A 20,277-nucleotide genomic window follows, 5' to 3' on the forward strand; every position below is an offset into this window, starting at 1 on the left:
CTGAAATGAAAAACCCATCTTGCATCCTTGCATGCATTACAGCAGTGCGGCCCTTCCTGTAGCATCGCAGCAGGAAGGGATTTGTTCGCTATAATCACGCAGCTGGCACCTGCTTTGTCATTCTCCTCTTTGCCTGGCACTGCCCGTCAGTGACACCCTCGCCTTTCAGTCACAGCCGCTGCATTTCTAATCCAATCAGCATTTTAATCTGTATGAGGCAGCTATGCTTCACTGCAGGGTGCATTTGCTGCAAGACTTCCTCCCAAGGACGAGCACTTCCTGTGACAGACAGGGATCAGCCCTGGGGAATCAATGGACCCAAAGCATTAACCAACCATTATGCTAGACCGTAACCCGTGTTACTGTACTATCAAAAATAACCTTCAATTTTAGAGCCGTGTATGTATGTATGCATGTATGTATATACAGATATAGTATATATATATTAGGGCTGTGTATCACCAGCAAAGTTACGATACGATACGCATCACGATACAGAGGCCACGATACGATACATATCACGATACAGGACTGCACTGAACCTCAGCAGAATTTAGTAAAACAGCTATTTATTAAACACTGCATACTATAGTGCCATTTCTAACTATTGGCAGAGCAGGCAGTTGACCACTGCATAATGAAGGGCCTCCATAACTGTACCACAGTACAATATAGGAAATGGCATATGTTTCATGTTTACATTGGGCACTCCCCAGCAGGTACAGTATTCTGATTGTTTGTATATTTTTTTTAAGCCCATAAATTATAATGTAGTTCTAATACATTTATATTGTAATGTACTCATTCTAATATATTTTAAAAAATCATACTCACATTGCTGGTAGGTTATCATTGCACAAATTAACACTAGGGCTGGGTATCGAGTTCGATACTTTTTAGGCACCGACCGAATTGCCTCGATACCATCGAGTATCGAAAAATGTCTCGTCGTTCGGTACCAAATTTCGATACCAAAGGGTTTAATCTCATCAGCATCAGTGAGTCAATAAGCCTGCAGCACTAGCCGGTGTGTTCGACTAGGGACTAGAGGAAGATCGATCACCCGCGAGAGCGATTCGAAAGCGCACGGATCAGTCTGCTCTCTTTAGCTCTCGTGGTACTGTAATACATTGATCGGTCTGCACAGTCGGTCCGCGTTAAGTCGAACACACCCAGAGAGTGGCACACACGTGAGGCTGTAGTGTGAATGTGTCCCCGCCCCCTTAGATGTAAGGCTACATTTACACTGGTGCGTTTATGTTCTAAAATGAAAACTATCCTCATCGTACTGGCGTTTCCACTGCGTTTCAAGTCGGCTTTCCACTATCTCCGACAAACGACAAGCGACAGATCGGTCATTAATTTCCACTGGAGAGTAGCGCGGGAGCTGTGTGGAGTTCCGATCATATGCAGATGTCCATTCATACTAACGTTACATGACCGAAAGCGCGTGTTATGTGACCATTCATGCAAACTGTAGCATCATGCTACATAAGACAATAAATTAGTTTTATACTCCGCTTTTACTCAAAACTCACTTTAAACCACCATCGAGTGTTTGTAATAACTTCCGATTGCCGTCTAACAGGGCCGGATTTACGCATTGCTCAAGACATTGAGCAAATAAATATAACAAACAATAGGGTAAAAAATGACAAACTATTTCCATGTCTTCCACCTTTTTTATGTAGGCTACAGAAATCACGCTTTCTTTCTCCCAGTCTCTCTCACAGACACGCACTCGCGCACACACGCGGAGACGCAAACAGAAACTTCTTGTCAGCGCTGCACCGCGCTTGAAATAAATTATCTGAACAATGTCTTGACGTGTGGTTGTGACCCCAGGCCGTTAAAATTATTAGAGAAATAATGCACTCCCGGAGGTGGTTATGTGGCCACGACTATACGGAATGGTCTTTCTCAGTTCTCAAACAAATTAAGAACTATTCGATTTTTATTGACTGAATGCAAGCGCTTATTCCGATAGAAAACACTGTATCGGTTTCCACTGATTAAGAAATATTTTTGTTTGCTTGGGTTTTAAAACAAACACTAACTAGTGTAAATGTAGCCTAACAGATGTGTAAACTGAAGACCATTTGAGCTTTATTAAAACTATTTTGCACTGATTTATTGTGTTGGTTACATTTTGTTCCTTTTGCAGTGGCTCAGGAGATGAGTCTTCGAGTTTGTATAAACATCAACAAGCTGAAAAATAAAAACAAAGTTTTTTTGTTAGATAATGTAATCTTGTTCAAATTTATTTCATAAAATTGGTATCGGAAAAAAGTATCATTCAGGAACCGGTATCAAAGTCAAGGTATCGGTATCGAAAATTTTTGAACGATACCCAGCCCTAATTAACACACATAAAAATTAGAAAAGTTCTAAACTAATGTGGTCTTCTGTATCTAACGCACACGTGTACACAATCAGTCACTCACACAGATCACGTTGCGGCCGCACTCAGACAATCAGGAACAAACTTTTTAGCGCTGCCCTGCAATTTTATCAACTAAATAGTTTAATCGCTTAAGAGCTACATTATCTTTCTCAACAAGGAGCTGGTAACATCATTGTTTCTAAAGGAATTAAAGCCACAGCTTCACTGTTAATGGACAAACGCGGCAAAACGGTGGTAATTCATATATACACAGCCTCTCTCTCTCTCTCTCTCTCTCTCATAAATGAACACTTGATGAATGACACTTTTCTGATAATAGAATATTTAAGCGGAGATCGCTAAACTGCAAGCTTACCAGTGTTTTCAGAAAGCAAGCGCGTTTATCCACATTGGAGAGAGACCGCGTACATATGGTTGCCAGCTTGACAAAGATAACACACTTAGCAGATATTTCCGTATTGCGCAAGTGGGAAGCTCTTTTTCGGGGATTACGTCTCTTTATATCAAGCAACCCAGTTATGTTCCTCTGCGGCCAGATTAAACCTTGTTGTAGCCTATATATTATGCTCTATTCATTTTTTTTTCTTGTCTAGAGAGTGCAAATCAGCTAAGAGCGGGACGCAGACATGAGTGGAGAAGCTTTAGCGGGATTAGGGAGCACCAGCGTTAATTCAAAACGGTGGCGGAATGCTGCTGTTTACAGCTTTTGCTTTCATTGCTGCTAACTCACCGTCTTTAGAAGAATTTATGGATTTTAGGCGATTATGTGTGCTACCTTCAGAAAGAAGGGGGGAAAAAATGCAACGTTTGCTGTGATAAAAGCATTCACCACTTGCGGCGTGGAGAACGTTCCTGCGGTGGCTCGTCTGCGCTGCCGAGATAGACTTCTTCAGCCGCACCTGCCATCGACGGGAAACGGGAGAAGCGGGATGGATACGCCACACCTCTCAGAGGTCTGTCATGAAGATACCCCCCTTCCGAACCCATCCCAACCCCCCTGCTGGGGTAACAGCAGTCTGAGCAGACATGCCAACTGCCTGCATTATCCCACTCCCGTGGTCTGACTGTGTCACACGGCAAGTAAAGCCTGACTGCAAACACTCTGTGCGCCTTTTATTGCCAGCTTCTGATCCCTTTGGCAAACGGCGCTTCCTTGTAATGAGGTAAATATAAATACTGGGGCATCTGACACACTGGGTTGATCCTATTTGCTATTAGACAGACGATAGCTCGTCTGTAAGCTCAATGCATGTGAGATAGCAGTGTGTATGTGTGTGTATAGGTGGGAGGGGGGCTCCCAATGTAGAATGTTTATTTATGATGATCGCACAGTAATTAGCACTGGGTCGCCATTAATCCTCACAGCCTGTGTCTGCCCTGAGCCAGCGACGGAGATTGACACAATGCGGACCACCCCCTCATGTCCTGACGGAATACTTGTGGCATAAATTTAGTTAACCGCTTCCATACCGCCCGTCTGAGAGCGAATGTTAGACTGTAAATCAGGGCTGTGCGCCATTCATCCTGAATTTGAATTGATTTTGAATTGAAACAGCAAACAAGCAGCAGGATTGTAATTCGAATTTGAATGAAAGGAAGCAGAATTAAAAATAACTGAAATGCAAAGAGTTTCCTATAACCAATTTTTAAATGAGAAAAACAACTTAATATAGACAGGCATACAGACAGAACAATAGACAGACAAACAGAAAGAACAGCAGACAGATGAAATGTCTAACAGACAAAATGACTAACAGACAGACCAACTGATAGACATGAATGAATGAATGAATGAACAAACTAATGAACAGCAGAAAGACAGACAGAACAATCATCGAATGCTAGACAGACAGACAGACAGAGAATGATAGACAGAACCACACAGACCAATAGACAGACAGACAGAACAATAGACATAACAGTAGACAGACAAAACAGACAGACCGAATGATAGATAGAACGATAGTCAGAAAAACAGACAGAATGATAGACAGACAAAACCATACACAGAGAGAACAAAAGACAGACAGAAAGATAGACAGACAGACAGACAGAACGATAGCTAGAATGAGTCAGAACAATAGATTGAACGGCAGACAGACTAAACCATAAACAGAGAGAACACAAGACAGTACAATAGATAACATGATAGACAGACAGAACGATAGACAGATCAGACAGATAAAACTACAGACAGATAGAATGATGGACAGGCATTATAGTAGAAAGACGCTAGACGGAATGACAGAACAATAGATAGAATGACAGAACGATAGACAGACACAGTAATAGATAAAACAACGGATAGAAGGATGGACGGACAATCCCCCTTATTTTGCAGTGTGGAAGAAAGCTCTTTTCTGTGAAAAATTCATTAGCCACTATAGGAAAATAACAAACAGCAGTAAACCATTTGGTGCTACAAACCAGTCTGTTCATAATTACAGCAATACATTAAAATAATATAATAAGAAATACCAATTTTCAATATAAAACAGCACAACAATCAGTTTTGTACAGCTAAAAATGAATGGAGGTGGACTAGACTGGAAGCCTCGACTACAACCCGACCGATATGGGTTTTTCGGGGCCGATACAGATAACGATATTAGGGAGTAAAAAAGGCAGATAACGATATATCGGCCGATATTCTTTGTGTATATTATAGTACAGTACCAGTCAAAAGTTTGGACACTTTCCCATTTTTTTTTCCCATATCACGATATTGAAATTTAGTTTTAAAAAGTGCTGTCATAATACAGTATAACATGTTTAATAACTTTTTTCTTATAACAAAAATAACTGAACATTTGAATGCAATAAAGCAATACAGAAAAATGTATAAAGTTCAAAGTTTTACACAGATTAAAGTGCAAAAGAACTATAAAGTCCAATAGGTATCACTTTACAATAAGACCTCATTGGTTAACCTTAGTTAATGCATTAACATTCACAATGAGCAATAGCTACATTTGCTACAGAAGTTATTAATCTTTGTTTAAAAAATACAAGTTTTTAGTTCATGTTAGCTCATTAAATAACACAGTTGCAACTTTCGATTTTAACAACCTGTTATTAAATATTGGAATACCTAAGATTAATGAATGTTCAGAAGAATTTTGAAAGAAAGTTTGAAAATAAATAGCCTATTAAACATTTAAGTATTTGGCGCTGTGATGAACATCATAGCAAATACACAAATCTGAATGGCTGTTTAAATCATGTAAACACGATTAAGAAACAGAAAGTAGTGCAGCTGCTTTGTTTACAGGGTTTCCGGGGTAACGGCTGCATTTAAATGAATTATTATTATTATTATTATCATTTCTGCAGTTTAGCGCCATCTGCTGTCAGAGAATGAAAGTGCTTCTCATCCATGCTTGTTTATGTCAGAGTGCGCACTCGTCTTTCACGCAGCATACAGTTGTGTTGTGCATTTTAACCAGTTGATGGGAAAAGTATTCTTAAAATGCATTCAAAATTCTGAATAATTTTTATATATAATTATTCACAATATTTAGAAGTGCCCACGATAACAATATCGTGCATATTCATTACCGTGATATATCGCATTACCAAATACCAGCTTAAGTCTATGTACAATAGATAGAATGACAGAACAAATGAAAGAATGGAGAGAAAAACAGAACGACAGATAATGGATAAAATGACAGATGGATAGAACGATACTTCCCATCACTTCCCAGAATGCATTAACTGATCATGTGCTCTAACTGCTACACAGCTCCGTATTCATTCAAAATGAACAGTTTTCACGTCACACCTTCCCATACAAGGACTCGGTTAACGTCCAGTGAAATATTAGTAACATAGATTTAACATAAACGGACAAATGGAAAACGCTGCTTAGAAGTGTATTATAAATCTGTCTTCGGCTCAAAATAAAACGTGAATTAAGTCTAAAAGAACTGGGGTGTAAATCTGCTGCGTGCGAACAACGTTAACTGTACACCGTGGAACAAATCCCCTCTTTTGAGAGACACAAGCGTTAAATTATCAGCCCGGCAAAGCCACCATGGATTGTTAATATTTCCCTTTGCAATCCTTTGTTTTCGCATCATAATGAAGCATGTACCAAAAACATTCATCTCCATCTCCTTCCCCCGAATCACTGGGCCCAAAGTGAATAAACAAAAAGGCAATTCTTCAAGCCAGTGAGTGAGCAACCCTCTTAGTACAGCTTATATGAACAAAGCAAGAGGAGCTGAACAAAGTGAGAGAGTCAAATAGAGAGGAATTATCTCTCTAAAGCTGTCAAGGTGGCTGGGTTATTCTCTTGTTCTGAATACAGCGTTTGATAGAGAGAATACAAATATTGCATCTAATGCGACTTTCTTTAGTCACAGTATATAAAAACGACACCTCACATTAATATTAATGGAGGAACGGCCTTGCGATATGTTTTGTTCCAAACACTATATTCAACCAAATTTGTCTGACATTACTACGTAACTAGATTATAATGTTTCTTTGACTGACGTTACTACGTAACTAGATTATAATGTTTCTTTGACTGAGGTGCTGCAAACATTACTGTGCATTCTTGGAAATAAGGTGGCTCAACCACAGTAGTCAACCAAATTAATTTGGTGTTACTACGCAACTAGGATGAAATGTTTCCTTGACAGTCATTCTTTAAATATTGCTGTGCATTCTGGGAAATATGGTGACTCAACGCAATATTGTTACGTTATGTTTCCTCATGAGAGATTCATCCCAGAATGCACAGCAGTATTTAAAGAATCTCCTAAAAAAAAAAAAAAAGCACTGTGAACTATTTATTTAGTAATGTCAAAATCAATTTGGTTGACTTTCCCAAAATACACAGCAAATTTCAATATTAAGGTGACTCAACCACTGTAGTCAATTAAATTTTCTTAATATTATTATACAACTAGACCCTAATGTTTCTTCATCAGAGATTCTTCAAGTAATGCTTTGCACTCCGGAAAATAATATGACTTAACTACTGTCGACAACCAAATTCATTTAATATTCTTAAGCAACTAGGTTATAATGTTTTTTGAAAGTAGTTCTCCAAGTATTGCTGTGAATTCTGGAAAATAAGGTGACTCAACAGGGCTTTAAAGTGTGAGCATTTCACTCACATTGCGAGTAAAAATAGAAGTGTGTGAATTGTAAAATGTATTTAGGAGCATGTGTGTCCCTGCAGATCATTAAAAAGTCTTAATTATCTAAAACTGCATAACAAATTATGCTGAATTATCATTTTAAGATGACTTAAATGTGGGGATGGAAAATATAAGTGCTGTACATTTAAAAAATGCGGTGCTGTTGCACATTCTACAGGTTTGGGGTTTTAGAGCAGTTCGCAATCGATCAATAGTGCGCACTTATGCCAACGCAGTTATGCTAACTTTATGGCGTTTATATTGTAATAAGTTGTAGATAGTTGTGATAGAAGTGTGTTTAACTCCTTATAGTAAATAGCATAGTAGACATTTATAGTGCTATTTTTTAGGATTACTAATAAACTACTGTCATTTGATTTGTATTATGTGTATTTGTTATTTGTTTTAATTTTAGTTAAATTATGTCTGTATAGGTCTTTTATTAAGTTTTTTGTTTTATTTAATTTGAGTTATTTTAATACTTCAACAAACTAAATGGAAATGAAATACATATATTGAATTTATAAATGTGTATGTATATATATATATATATGTATGTGTGTACGGTTGTACATACACATATATGTAGTTGTTTTTTTGATGTTTGGCTTAGTGTTATGTTAGAATCATTATTATACTCTTATACCTTTTGTTCTTTAATATTTTGAATTATATATATATATATATATATATATATACACACTGTGTATATATATATATATATATATATATATATATATATACACACACACATACATATATGTATATATGTATGCGTGTGTGTACATACACATATGTAGTTGTTTTTTTGGTGTTTGGCTTAGTGTTATTTTAGAATCATTATTATACTCTTATACCTTTTGTTCTTTAATATTTTGAATCATTTATAGCTTTATTTTTGTTTTTTCATTTAAATGTTAAGTTTTGAAATTTTGTTGTATGCATTTGTCATTTTTATTTAATCTCTTTATTTTTAAAATGTGTATAGGTAGTATTTATAAAGTTTTAGCTTTTAGTTTTGGATCTTTTTTTAGTTGTTTTAATACTACAATTGATTGCTTCTGTTGTCCTCATTTGTAAGTCGCTTTGGATAAAAGCATCTGATAATTGACTAAAATAAAAAAAAATAAAAAAAATAAAAAATATATATAGTAGCAGACATTTCAAATACTAGACATTTCTACTATACAACAGTAGACATTTCAAAATAAGAGTCTCAGTGTATACAGGCCTTGTTCATAATTAAAGGACCCGCATTATGAATACATTTTCTTTAAGTTTTTAGATTTTAATTTTTTTTTATATTGTTTTGTTTTGTATTTATTTTTTCCTGGTTAATATTGGTATTTTGTTCACACAATAAAAAAGTATCTGGCATTTAATTCAATGTAGGGCTGTGCAATTAATCGAAAAACAATTTCGATTTCGATTTTGGCCTCCAACGATTATGAAAATAAAATGATTATTACGCCCCCATTCCGCTCCCTTTTCCAGCGCTGCGCTTTCGTTCCTCCATAAAAGCCCAATTTCACGTACAAATCAGTAAAATCATATAATGTGACTTTTGCAAAATGGGACGTGCTTGATTTATATAAGTATATTTATTATTCATGTTTTTAAAAGCGTGAAAGAGAACTTGCGCTGCACCTCAGGAAGATATATGCGCTCAGAGACGGAACCGAACACGCACATGTAAAGTCATCTTTTAGCTCAAGGTGTGCGCCTAAACGGTCAACAAATGAACGTAAAGAGTTGAGAATGAAAATACGCAGGTAAAGGTAAATTGGATCCGTGCAGTTCTTAAAGTGACAGCGGGCTATTTTCCTGCTGCGACTGTGTGCTTAATATTAATCAAACAACAAAAGACAAAAGTCAAAATCACACATTGCTCTTGAGTGAAGGACATTTGTAGCTTTAATAAGAAACAAAAAAAAGTGTAATTCTTATAGTGAAGACTATGCCGTTTTATTTTACATTTGATTATTCATTTCTGTAGTAGGCTGTAAACTGCTTGAGACTTGCATAAAAAAAACATTAAAGCACAGTTTGTTTCATTTGTATCTTTTTATTCTATTGTATTTGTCCTTCGCTTTTTTTATTACTGACAGTTTAATTATTTTCAATAATTTTTAGGACTTTTTGTTTGAAATTCTGCTGGTCTCTACAATGTAGATGTCATAGCAACATTATTTGCAGGAAATAAATATTTGATATGTATCACTATCTTTAAATAAATCACTCATATAAAGTTTTGGTGATATGGCCCCCTCATAATCGTGTTAAATAATCGCGATTACAATATTGGCCAAAATAATCGTGATTATGATTTTTGCCATAATTGAGCAGCCCTAATATTCAATGTAAACTAAACTCCTGGACTGAGAATATTATTTAGAACATATTAATCAAAATATCAAGTTTTATAGCAACGTAACTATATATATATATATATATATATATATAAATAATTTTTAGGACTTTTTGTTTGAAATTCTGCTGGTCTCTACAATGTAGATGTCATAGCAACATTATTTGCAGGAAATAAATATTTGATATGTATCACTATCTTTAAATAAATCACTCATATAAAGTTTTGGTGATATGGCCCCCTCATAATCGTGTTAAATAATCGCGATTACAATATTGGCCAAAATAATCGTGATTATGATTTTTGCCATAATTGAGCAGCCCTAATATTCAATGTAAACTAAACTCCTGGACTGAGAATATTATTTAGAACATATTAATCAAAATATCAAGTTTTATAGCAACGTAACTATATATATATATATATATATATATATATACATACATACATACATACATACATACATACACACACACACACACACACTAGAAATTCTTCCCAGAATACAGAGCAGTATTTAAAGAATCTCTGATAAAGGACAACTGTAACCTAAATGTCCTTGCACAATGAGTCAGAAATTTCCATATGCGTTTTTTCATATTTGTCATCCTAAAAATTTGTCATGCACAGAAACCTTGCACAAGGAGTCCAATAATTACCTGCACAAGGTAAATAATCCATCGAAAAAAAGAAAAAAAAGAACGCAAAACAATACAAAATGGAGATTTTGCTGTCCTCTCTCTTCTTAAAAAAAAAAGAAAGAGGAAATATTGGGTTCATCCAATCATGAAAGGAAGGAGAGATCCACCTCCAAATCAAGGAGCCGCAGGAGCGATTCAAAATTTACTTCAGGATGTTAGAGGCTCAGTTTGATGCTTTGCTAGCGATACTAGAGCCACATATTAAAAAAGACCACGAATTTCTGTGAACTCAGAGTGCAAGGACATATACAGTGATTTGTGCTGTGAGACGAAGTGGATTAACTTGTCAGACAGCATTCTGGATTTTGCTGTTCGCTTGTACGGTGTCTCTGAATTGTCTAAATGCTTGCTACGGATGCAAAAAAATTGAAGAAAATTTAACCTATTCTGAATTTTTTTTATGACGGACAAAAGTTTCTGAGTCAGTGTATAAACGTGATTGACAATGTGAGGTCGTATTTATATTTTTAACAAGTGAAAATTTTGGATGGGAATTTCAGACTCGGTGTGCAAGGGACCTTAATTGTTTAGTAATGTTAAATGAATTTTGTCAACTTCAATGGTCAATTTGTTCAATTTATTTCCCAGAATGCACAGGCAATATTTGGAATACTGGATGAATTTCTGTGAACTCAGAGTGCAAGGACATATACAGTGATTTGTGCTGTGAGACGAAGTGGATTAACTTGTCAGACAGCATTCTGGATTTTGCTGTTCGCTTGTACGGTGTCTCTGAATTGTCAAAATGCTTGCTACGGATGCAAAAAAATTGAAGAAAATTTAACCTATTCTGAATTTTTTTTATGACGGACAAAAGTTTCTGAGTCAGTGTATAAACGTGATTGACAATGTGAGGTCGTATTTATATTTTTAACAAGTGAAAATTCTGGATGGGAATTTCAGACTCGGTGTGCAAGGGACCTTAATTGTTTAGTAATGTTAAATGAATTTTGTCAACTTCAATGGTCAATTTGTTCAATTTATTTCCCAGAATGCACAGGCAATATTTGGAATACTGGAGTCAACCAAATTCATTTAACATTACTACACAAACTACGTCACAATGTTTCATAATCAAATTTTCCTCATATATTGTTTTGCATTCTGAAAAATACACTTAACCACTGTAAATACACAAATAAAATTAAACATTTCTTTGGCAGCAGTTCTTCAAATATTGCCGTGCATTCTTTCCTATGGCATGTTGGTAAAGACGGGAAAGAAACAAATCTCACTTTTTTGCTTGCTGCATGCAGTTGATAAGACCTCAGAGAGAGTGAGCGTAGGAAAAAAAATGGTAGAGGGAGGGCAAGAGAGAAAACGAAGGAGAAGGGGGACTGAGGAAAATCACAAATCTTGGAGAGCGACTCGGACTTCATTTGCCAATAGCTGAATGGTTTTGAGGCTTTGGCTAAAGCACTTTCTGCACCATTACCCCTCGCCACGCCGAGCAAGCCCTTTCCATTCAACGTAACTTTATTCCTTTTTTTTTTTTTTTACACCAATGGGGGTCAATCAAGGTGTAAACCCAGCGGATAAAGGCAGTCGGCGTTGCTGCCCATCCAAATGGAGCCAATGCACTTCAGATTCCCACTTCAGTACTGTATGAACCATTATGATCTCTGTCCAGTCATTTACAAAAGATAGATGGCTGAAGGTAGGGCAGTGGAAAATGGCCCGTTTGGGCATTATCTCTCTCTGAAAGTGACTGAACGCAGCAGTAGAGGATAAATAGTGCTTTCATCCTCAAATATTATGGTGTAACGAGAGTTATGTACAAACAACTATAGCCTTGCATGAAGCGGACAAACTGACATCAGCGTGGAAACAAGTTCTTAACCACCCACTGATCTCGAGGCTGCCTTCTGCTTATGCATAACTTTCCTTGATGTTCTGTGTCATAACTTATTTCTCGAAAATGTCAGGGATCAGCTGTGAAAATTATACGGGAAGAGAGAACTTAAAAGCCAGACATTTCAAAGCTTTTCCGAGAAATGCCACAGATGCCATACTATGGTATTTGAGCATTTACCCACTAAATGCATTAGTATCTGTGAGCTAGTTCAACCTATCAGCATTCAGCATGTTTTAAAAAATATCAGAGATAAATTGGGTTAAACTGACAGGAAGACACCAACCTTCTTCTCTAGTTGTGTGATCTGTTCTTTATAGAAAGCCTCTAGTGCCTTCAGCTCTGCCTCCTTCTTATCCAGCTGTTTCCCCTGAAATGAAGTAAATGAAGAGTTTTGTATCATTCAATTGATCATCTTTCTCACACAATTCTAGAGCAGTTGCAAAATTTATTTTTGTAAATAAATGAATAAATGTAAAAAGTAAATAAATTAAAATAAATAAACAATTTAGTAAAAAAAAAAAACTATGAAGAAGTAATGTGCTTTATACTTCTAGCAAATAAAAACTGCTAAAAATACAAATTATTTTTGTTCAATGGGTGGTCATTCAATTGTTCTTGAATATTGACTGATTCCAAAAATTAAGAGGCTTATTGCAAATTCGTTTTGTAAAGAAAACAAAAAGATTCTAAAAAATGTATTAAACATTTTGTGAAATGTTTACATTTTAATATTTCTAGCAAAATAAGTAAATAAAAAAAAATACATAAAAAGAAATACAAGAAAAAAAAAAAAATCCTTTTGGTGAAGCCAGTGAAAATGTTGGCAGTGAATATAAAAATCTGAACTACTGGCCTGACTCAACCATCAAGAAATAAATACCGTTAGAGCCCAGAAACCAATGATAAACTTCTTCCTTAAAAATATATGTGTGGCAAAACAGAAAACGACACACTGCCCAGACTCTGTGATCTAGTTGGTGATATTAAATTTTTTTTTTTAAATGTATACCATAAGGCTTATAAGCTTAGGTCATAGAATGTCCAACTGTCATTTTTGGAATTTCACGATTTGTTGGCATTTCCAAAAGATTCATCAAGGTTTACAGATTTTTGGGCAGCGAATTAGCAAATGCTTTCAGCAGCATATGTCCCTACTGGTCCAAAACTGTTGACCATACTCAAGAGAGGCCGGACGCAGGATGTTGCACAGCACAGCTTCGCTCAAACAGCATGGACCAAAAGCTCTTAAAACCGATCTGCCGACTCTGCCAGAGACTTTAGGAAAAGGACAGCTGGTGTAAGATTTTCAGCCCTCGATTAAAGCATTGAGGAGGATTTACAACACGGAGGGATTCCAAAAATAAACAGAGAAAGTGAGGACGCAAGATAATGACGTACACAAGTTTGTAGGTGATTTCGTCCATGCATGTGACACTCAAACAGGTGTGCAATAACTGAACGCGATCGGCTCATTTGGCACCAATTCTGCATGCACAAAGCTGGGGGGATTGACTGTCTGAGATGATATGGACTATCTGTGAGCACGCAAACATCTGTGCCATTGAAAAGCAATAGCGATGATTACTTTACACAACATTGAGGGATATAAAAGCACAAGCAAACATACAAAAATTAGTTCAAAGCTGCAAAAAGACCAAGTATTCAAACAATATTCGACAAGGGAACGCAGAAAGCGACATGCTCGCACACATGCACGCAAACCCCCCTGTAATTAGCTTCCCTCATTCCGCAACTATGTATGAGGCACAGATACATTAAGCCCAGTGGGGTATGGCATTCACACAGTCGTGCTTTCTCGCATAGACACACGTGCACGAACGCTGTGGAGGAGAGACGCCCCGTGGCGCTGACCGGGAAAGAGGCGCATGTACTGTAGCAGCCAGACAACAGTGCACAACAAAGCACAACCCCAAATTACAGGCATACATAATCACCCCCTTCCCTCTGCCTCCTGTCTCGAGCGAGCAGTAAATCACCTCCATCAGCACGAGCATCATATGCAATTTTCTAGCTGGGTAACTCCGAAAGCGCCACGGCGGCCGACACGGTTTGCATGCTCACAATCGGGGCTTAATGTATGAAAACCAAAACACCATGTTTAAACAAGGAGGGAACAAGACGCGGAGAGATAGGAAGGAAGAATGAGTGAATGAGAGAAATGTAACAATGACTGTGGAATAGGCCATGCTTACCCAGGCATCCAGTTCGGAGGCAGGCTTGAGAAAGAGAGAATGAGAGAGAAGTAAGAAGGAAAACATCACTTAACACTTAGCTACAGAAAATATTAGGCCGGAAATGGTTCCTCAACATAATTAAGACATGTTTGAAACAATTTACATCCATATTTGAATTGTTCGGTTTAAAGAAGACATGAAACCACATTTGGGGGGCATTTAAATTTCACATTTTCGCAAAAAAAAACCTTTGTATTCGAAAGAGCTAATTTAGGGAAAACTAAATTTTCAACGGGAAATACTATGGTGCAGGACTATTGCACCATATTGAGACTTGATGGGAGAGCAACGTGTTTGCCTATGAAAGTAATTACACTAAAATACACTAAAAATACACTGCTAAAATTAAACTTTTTTTGGTGTGGCCAGTCAAAATGTTGGCAGGCAAATTTGCATTATTATTGCTTAGAACTAAGGTTAGGGGTCTAAAACTAATGATGCACCAAAATGTGTTTTTTTTTTGTTTGTTTGTTTTTGTTTTTTACAGAAATACCAAAATTAACATTTTAAATTTAGCTGAAAACTACTTAAACATCACCATTTCGGTTAATAATTTTAGCCGTTCAAAACAGTTTCATCCAAAACCGAAAACTCATTTCCGGCTAAAACCGAGAATTCATTTTGCCCAAATACTACTTTTATAGGTGATGAATTTCATCTGGTTACATCACCAAAAAAGAAAAGACATTTTGAGGCAATGAAAACGCTTTTAGAACAACACGCACTGATGAATCACGCACAATATGCCCAAGGACATTAACTAAGAAAGTAAATGGGGTCAGTTTTGATTTAATGTTGACTTTAAGCAATGTTTTTTGTAGAAAATTATGTTAAAATAGGACAGAATCTTCTCTGACAACTTCAATAAACTGTCTACATCTTACGTCTGCTTTTTGTGCTTGACCAGTTAAATGTCAAACATGAAAAGGAGACTGTAAAAGGCCAAGCACAATTCTCCAAGGGATCCTAATTGCAACTGTAAATTGGGTGCTAACAAATGTATTACATGGTATGGAATTCACTCCTCATTATAGGAGCAGAAGCAGAGCATTTCACACGTATTTAATGAACATGGAGGAGAGGGTAATCTGGTCTGCTTGCTGAAGCCAAGTGCTCAACACTGCCAGGGCTCGCATGGATCTACAGCGATAAGCAAAAAGAAAGGCTGAGTTAAAACCAAGAGCTGAGCATCAGAGGAGACCTACAATTAAGGTTCATTTTGCACATGTTGTTAACAGAAATCAGCTCAAAATTAATTAATCATTCATTTTCTGTTTTACTTCTTTGTTGCATTCATGAAAATCAGCGTTGTTAACTAAAATTAAGACTAATAAAAACCAGTTTCCTTAATCGAAATAAAGCTAAAATAACAACAAATATTAAAATAAGACTGACTTAAAATTTAAGTTAAAGTTGAAGTACTGCAATTGCTAACTAAAGCTGAAATAAAAATTAAAGCTAAACAGAAATATAATTTAAAAAAACTAAAATAAAAAAAAACTATATATATATATATAGATGAAATATATAAATGAAATAGATAAAATATATATGAATTTAAAATAAAAACTGACAATATATTTAAAAAACAATAAAAGTCTTATTCAATACTATAATGGTAAATAAATAATATTAAAATTACCACTGATGAGTATTAATTGCACATTCATTGAGCCAATCATATCATCACCTATATTCAATCTATATTCAAACTAATCTACGGTTGATGTATTTAAGGTCAAGGTGACGCATTTACTGAACAGGATAACAGTGATATGATAAAAGACACCCATGTTTAATAAATAATTAAATGTATTCATAACAATAAACACTTTTTCTGTCAATTTATATAGTTTGTCAGCCTACCTGTTGGCTATTAATATAAACTGACACATTAATGTAGATTTCAACTGATTTATGGTCACAGGAGTGAATATGCTATTTTGAAATATGAAATACAAAGGTAGCTTGAAATAAGCTACTTTTGAATGCTGCTCATCCAGTAAGATGTTAGTGCCGGACATTAACATTATTACTATTATTTTTTAAATCATTTATAAGTATCTATTTATAAAATGCCATTTACAAACCTACAAAGGTTGTACCATGATGCCAACAGACTGCACAGACTGCAGACTAAAATAGCCTCTCGAGGAACTTAAAGTGACTCTATGACAACTCTTAGCTGAAGAATCAAGAGTTTGCTCCCTGCTGGTCTGATGACGGCAAACTCATCACTCCGTCTCAAAGAACTCTCAAAGCCTGTTGAGAGCCACACACACACACACAGCTCCTGACTACACACACGTCTTGTCATTTCTTTATTTATCCTCTTTAAATTCTCTGTGGTGACAAAGCCAATCTGATGGGCGTGCTGCACTCATGTAACGCTCTGTTTGGGATCTGGAGCAGGCTGATAATACTCAGGCAAGCATGAATTACACTGATAAGTCTAGAAATGAACCCTGCTCGGAGTTGGTTTACCGTAAACAATGGTGCATGCGTGTGCGTTAGGCTGTAACTCAGCATCCAGGCCAGGATAGATGCAAAGTGACAGGCCGTACGCTCAAGAAGAAGTGAGGAGACTGGAGGAATGATGAACCGAAGGCTGCTGAAGACATTACGTCAGCTATAATGTGTTATCACAGTTCTCCATCACACCTAAAGTTTCAGCATGTAGTTCGAATGGAGTTGCTCTACAACTTCAAATAACATAACAAAAAAACATATTTGAGTAAATCATAATAATATTGCTTAAAAAAATTAATCCGTGGCACACAAAATGTGATATTTTGAACAATAACTGTTTTTTTGTCCAAACAGTCAAAGTTGTTTAGACCCCATTGACTTTTGCATTTCAGAGAAGAATACATACTGTATATAAGCTTTTTGAAAGCAGTTGTTTGAAAGCAACTTAAACCAAAAATAAATAAATAAATATCAATATATATTAGATTGTTTGAGTGTTACTTTAGTATCACTAAGATACTATGATGGCTTTTATTAATATTTTGAATTAAAAACATTTTGTAAATTGTAGTAATTGAATTTTCGGTTGGCGCCAGTAGCCTCGTGGGCAGCGCGCCGACATACAGGTGCATCTTTAAAAAAATTTGAATATCGTGAATTTTTGTTTTTTGTTTTTTTTACTTATTTCAAAAAGGGAAACTTTCATATATTCTAGATTCATTACATGTAAAGCAAGACAAGCTTTTTTGTTTTAATTTTGATGATTAGTTTACAGTTCATGAAAGTCAAAAACCCAGTATATCAAAATATTAGAATATTTACATTTGAGTGTCATTAAATGACCATCCCTACAGTATAAATTCCGGGTATCTCTTGTTTTTTGAAACCACAATAATGGGGAAGACTGCTGACTTGGCAATGGTCCAGAAGACGACCACTGACACCCTCCACAAAGAGGGTATGTCACAGAAGGTCATTACTGAAAAGGGCTGGCTGTTCACAGAGTGCTGTATCAAAGCATATTAAATGCAAAGTTGACTGGAAGGAAGGAATTGGGTAGGAAAAGGTGCACAAGCAACAGGGATGACCGCAAGCTTGAGAATACTGTCAAGCAAAGCCGATTCAAACACTTGCATCAAGAGTCACCATGCTCGGACGTCTTCAGGAAAAGGGCTACGAAGCCACTTCTGAAACAGAAACAACGTCAGAAGCATCTTACCTATTTGGGTGCCTTGACGTCTGCTGGTGTTGGTCCTTGTGTTTTATCAAGTCCAAAGTCAATGCAGCCGTCTACCAGGAGATTTTGGAGCACTTTATGCTTCCATCTGCTGACAAGCTTGACCTGAACCCAAGAGAAAGATGAAAAACAGTCGATCCAACAATCCAGAAGAGCTGAAGGCTCAATAGTGCCTCAGCAGTGCCACAGGCTGATCGCTTCCATGCCACACCTCACTGATGCTGGAGTTTGTGCTAAAGGAGCCCCGACCAAGTACTGAGTGCATAAATGAACATACTTTAAAGAACTTGAACTTTTCTGTTTTGCAAATCCTTTTTTTTTTTTTTAATGGATCTTAGGAAATATTCATATTTACAGGACTCTCATGAGCTGTAAGCTCTAATCATCAAAATTAAAACAAAAAAAATTTTGAAATGTTTTACTTTACATATAATAAATCTAGAATATATGAAAATTTCACTTTTTGAAATGTTACAAAAAAATGAACTTTCACGATATTCTAATTTTTTTTAGATGCACCTGTATAGCACCTTTGCGCTTCGGGCATCCCAAGTTCGAGTCCCAGCTTTCAGATCTTTCCAGATCCTACCCCCCCTCTCTCTCACCTCGCTTCCTGTCTAAATATCTTATTCTTATCTTAATTTTAAATATCTTATCACAATAAAGGCAAAAACGCCAATAAATAAATAAATAAAAATAAAATGTAAAAATTGTGTTTTTGTCATTTTTATTAGTTTATCAAATGTCTACATTGTTTTTTATACATTTTTATTTTAGTTGTTTTAGTTCATCAAGTTATGCTAAATGAAAGAGAGAAATACTGCCTTGGAAACTAGTTGAAATAAGTATAATAAGTATAATAGTTCAACAGTAGTAGTTTTAATTTAATATTTCATTTTATTTAAGTTTATTTTATTTCAAGTATCAAAAATATTTGTTTATGGTTTTAGTTAACTATAATAACCCTGGTTAGGGTTTTTTTTGTTGTTGTTTATTTACAGAGCCAGGATTTACACAGTCTTGAAAAACCTGGATATATGAGGTAGCCTAATTTGAGAAGTGTGATTTCTAAAGCTGGAAAAGTAATGTAAATGAATAAAAACTTCTAACTTCATTGGCATTTTTATAATGAATATTCATTTTTACAGCCATGCCGATCTTCAGGTAGAAACTATTTTCAATCCTTATTCTCAATCCTTTTCCAGTAAAAAGCTGGAGAAGTCATGAGGTCTTTGATTAATCCTGTGAACATTCAGGGCCTGTGGAGTCAAAAATGTTGAGAGTCACTGCATTACAGCATCTAACTCTGCCAGTTCTCAAGTACACTTAAAGTTTCAGTATTACGTGTTTCCAGAACGAAAATGAGATTTAGTTGTTAAAATGTTTCAGTCCGAAACCATGTTAGAAAACATCATTAAAACAGCTCATTTCTATTTATTACTACCTCTGGTAATGATAATCCGCAATTAAATGCTTTCCTCGTATGAAACGTCCAGATAACAGTCTTACCAGACGGCTATTGATTAACCTGTGTCATATGAAAAACTGATTCAGGTTAATTTAATTTAATTTAATTTCAAAGCTATGTGACTGAAACTTGCCATGAGTAACAGTTGTCGCATATTCTCAGATTCGTCTCTTGCACAAACACACACACACACATACATACACACTCACACTGCATCGGTTGTGTCCTGCGGTGTGTGTTTATACTCCGTCATCCCCTCTAGGTTGGATGTGCTGCGTTGCCATCTGATATCTGGGCACAGCTTCCCTCCCGCTTTCTAATAAATCTAGAATATATGAAAGTTTCACTTTTTGAAATGTTACAAAAA

General features: G+C 36.0%; 1 protein-coding gene across 3 annotated transcripts in view; it reads right to left on the reverse strand.

Moving 5' to 3' along the window:
• Positions 1 to 20,277, reverse strand: part of chchd6a (coiled-coil-helix-coiled-coil-helix domain containing 6a) — a 93,985-nt gene that overhangs the window by 49,402 nt on the left and 24,306 nt on the right. Inside the window, exons 6-7 of one of the 3 annotated variants that reach the window (XM_016283922.1) lie at positions 14,695 to 14,718; positions 12,765 to 12,848 (exon numbers count right to left, since the gene is read on the reverse strand). The exons of 1 other annotated variant lie outside the window; for it this stretch is intronic. In XM_016283922.1, coding sequence (XP_016139408.1) covers positions 12,765 to 12,848; positions 14,695 to 14,718 — 108 coding nt within the window. The remainder of the gene's footprint in view (positions 1 to 12,764; positions 12,849 to 14,694; positions 14,719 to 20,277) is intronic. One more of the 3 variants, XM_016283923.1, reaches the window with a different exon arrangement.

Source organism: Sinocyclocheilus grahami, unplaced genomic scaffold (genome assembly GCF_001515645.1).
Source record: "Sinocyclocheilus grahami isolate Dianchi unplaced genomic scaffold, SAMN03320097.WGS_v1.1 scaffold178.1, whole genome shotgun sequence".
NCBI lineage: Eukaryota > Metazoa > Chordata > Actinopteri > Cypriniformes > Cyprinidae > Sinocyclocheilus > Sinocyclocheilus grahami.